The 700-nt window shown below is 35.9% G+C and overlaps 1 protein-coding gene across 1 annotated transcript in view; it reads right to left on the bottom strand.

Moving 5' to 3' along the window:
• zc3h15 (zinc finger CCCH-type containing 15) overlaps positions 1-700 on the bottom strand; it is a 9034-nt gene that overhangs the window by 6764 nt on the left and 1570 nt on the right. The window contains exon 2 of the mRNA XM_032540830.1: positions 276-371. Within this exon, the coding sequence (XP_032396721.1) occupies positions 276-371 (96 nt within the window). The remainder of the gene's footprint in view (positions 1-275; positions 372-700) is intronic.

The following is a 700-nucleotide window of genomic DNA, read 5'->3' as shown; positions in this document are numbered from 1 at the left end:
ACACACACACACACACACACACACACACACACACAGAGATGGTAGATACATTTAAAGATGATCTCATCCAATTAAATTAGCTGAGCACATAGACATGTGGTGAAATCTAGTGAACAATCAGGTGTATTTTCTTGTTCATCTGTCTCTTACAAATGTGACAGTTTCAGAGCTGATATTTAAATTATGGTAGAAGCAGAAAAAGGAGAAACAACAATGTTTGCTCTGTCCACAGTTCAAGCAAGAGACAATCAGAGATATCATAATTTTATCCTGACCGGTTTTGCAGTTCCACTTTTGACTTGCTGAGTAACGTTCTTGATAAACTTCTGCTGCTTGGCCCCTTTCTTGTTCTTCAAGCCAAATGTCTTGTCCTAGTAGAAAAAGAAATATGTTAATCAATCGCGTAACCTCAAAATTCATCCGCAGAGAAAGCAGTTCCAACTTAACGAGACCGATTTTCTGCAGTTGTTTTTTTATCTCAGCAAATACATAAAAAAATAAATAATCAGATGTGACAACGGTTTCCTGCTGGAATCAATGTGGTGATGACTAAAGCACTTTTTCTTCAATATATAGATAGATTGTGATTGTGATAAGATGTTGTCTTCCTCTGAAAACTATAGATATGGCTGTCATTATGTAACAATGTTAGTCCGTCCCACAATCATTTAGATAGATATTTATTGATCCCAAAAAATGG

The sequence above is a fragment of the Etheostoma spectabile genome, chromosome 17 (genome assembly GCF_008692095.1).
Source record: "Etheostoma spectabile isolate EspeVRDwgs_2016 chromosome 17, UIUC_Espe_1.0, whole genome shotgun sequence".
NCBI classification, from domain to species: domain Eukaryota; kingdom Metazoa; phylum Chordata; class Actinopteri; order Perciformes; family Percidae; genus Etheostoma; species Etheostoma spectabile.
Note: the sequence above shows the minus strand (reverse complement) of the source record. Positions and strands in the feature narration are given on the sequence as shown.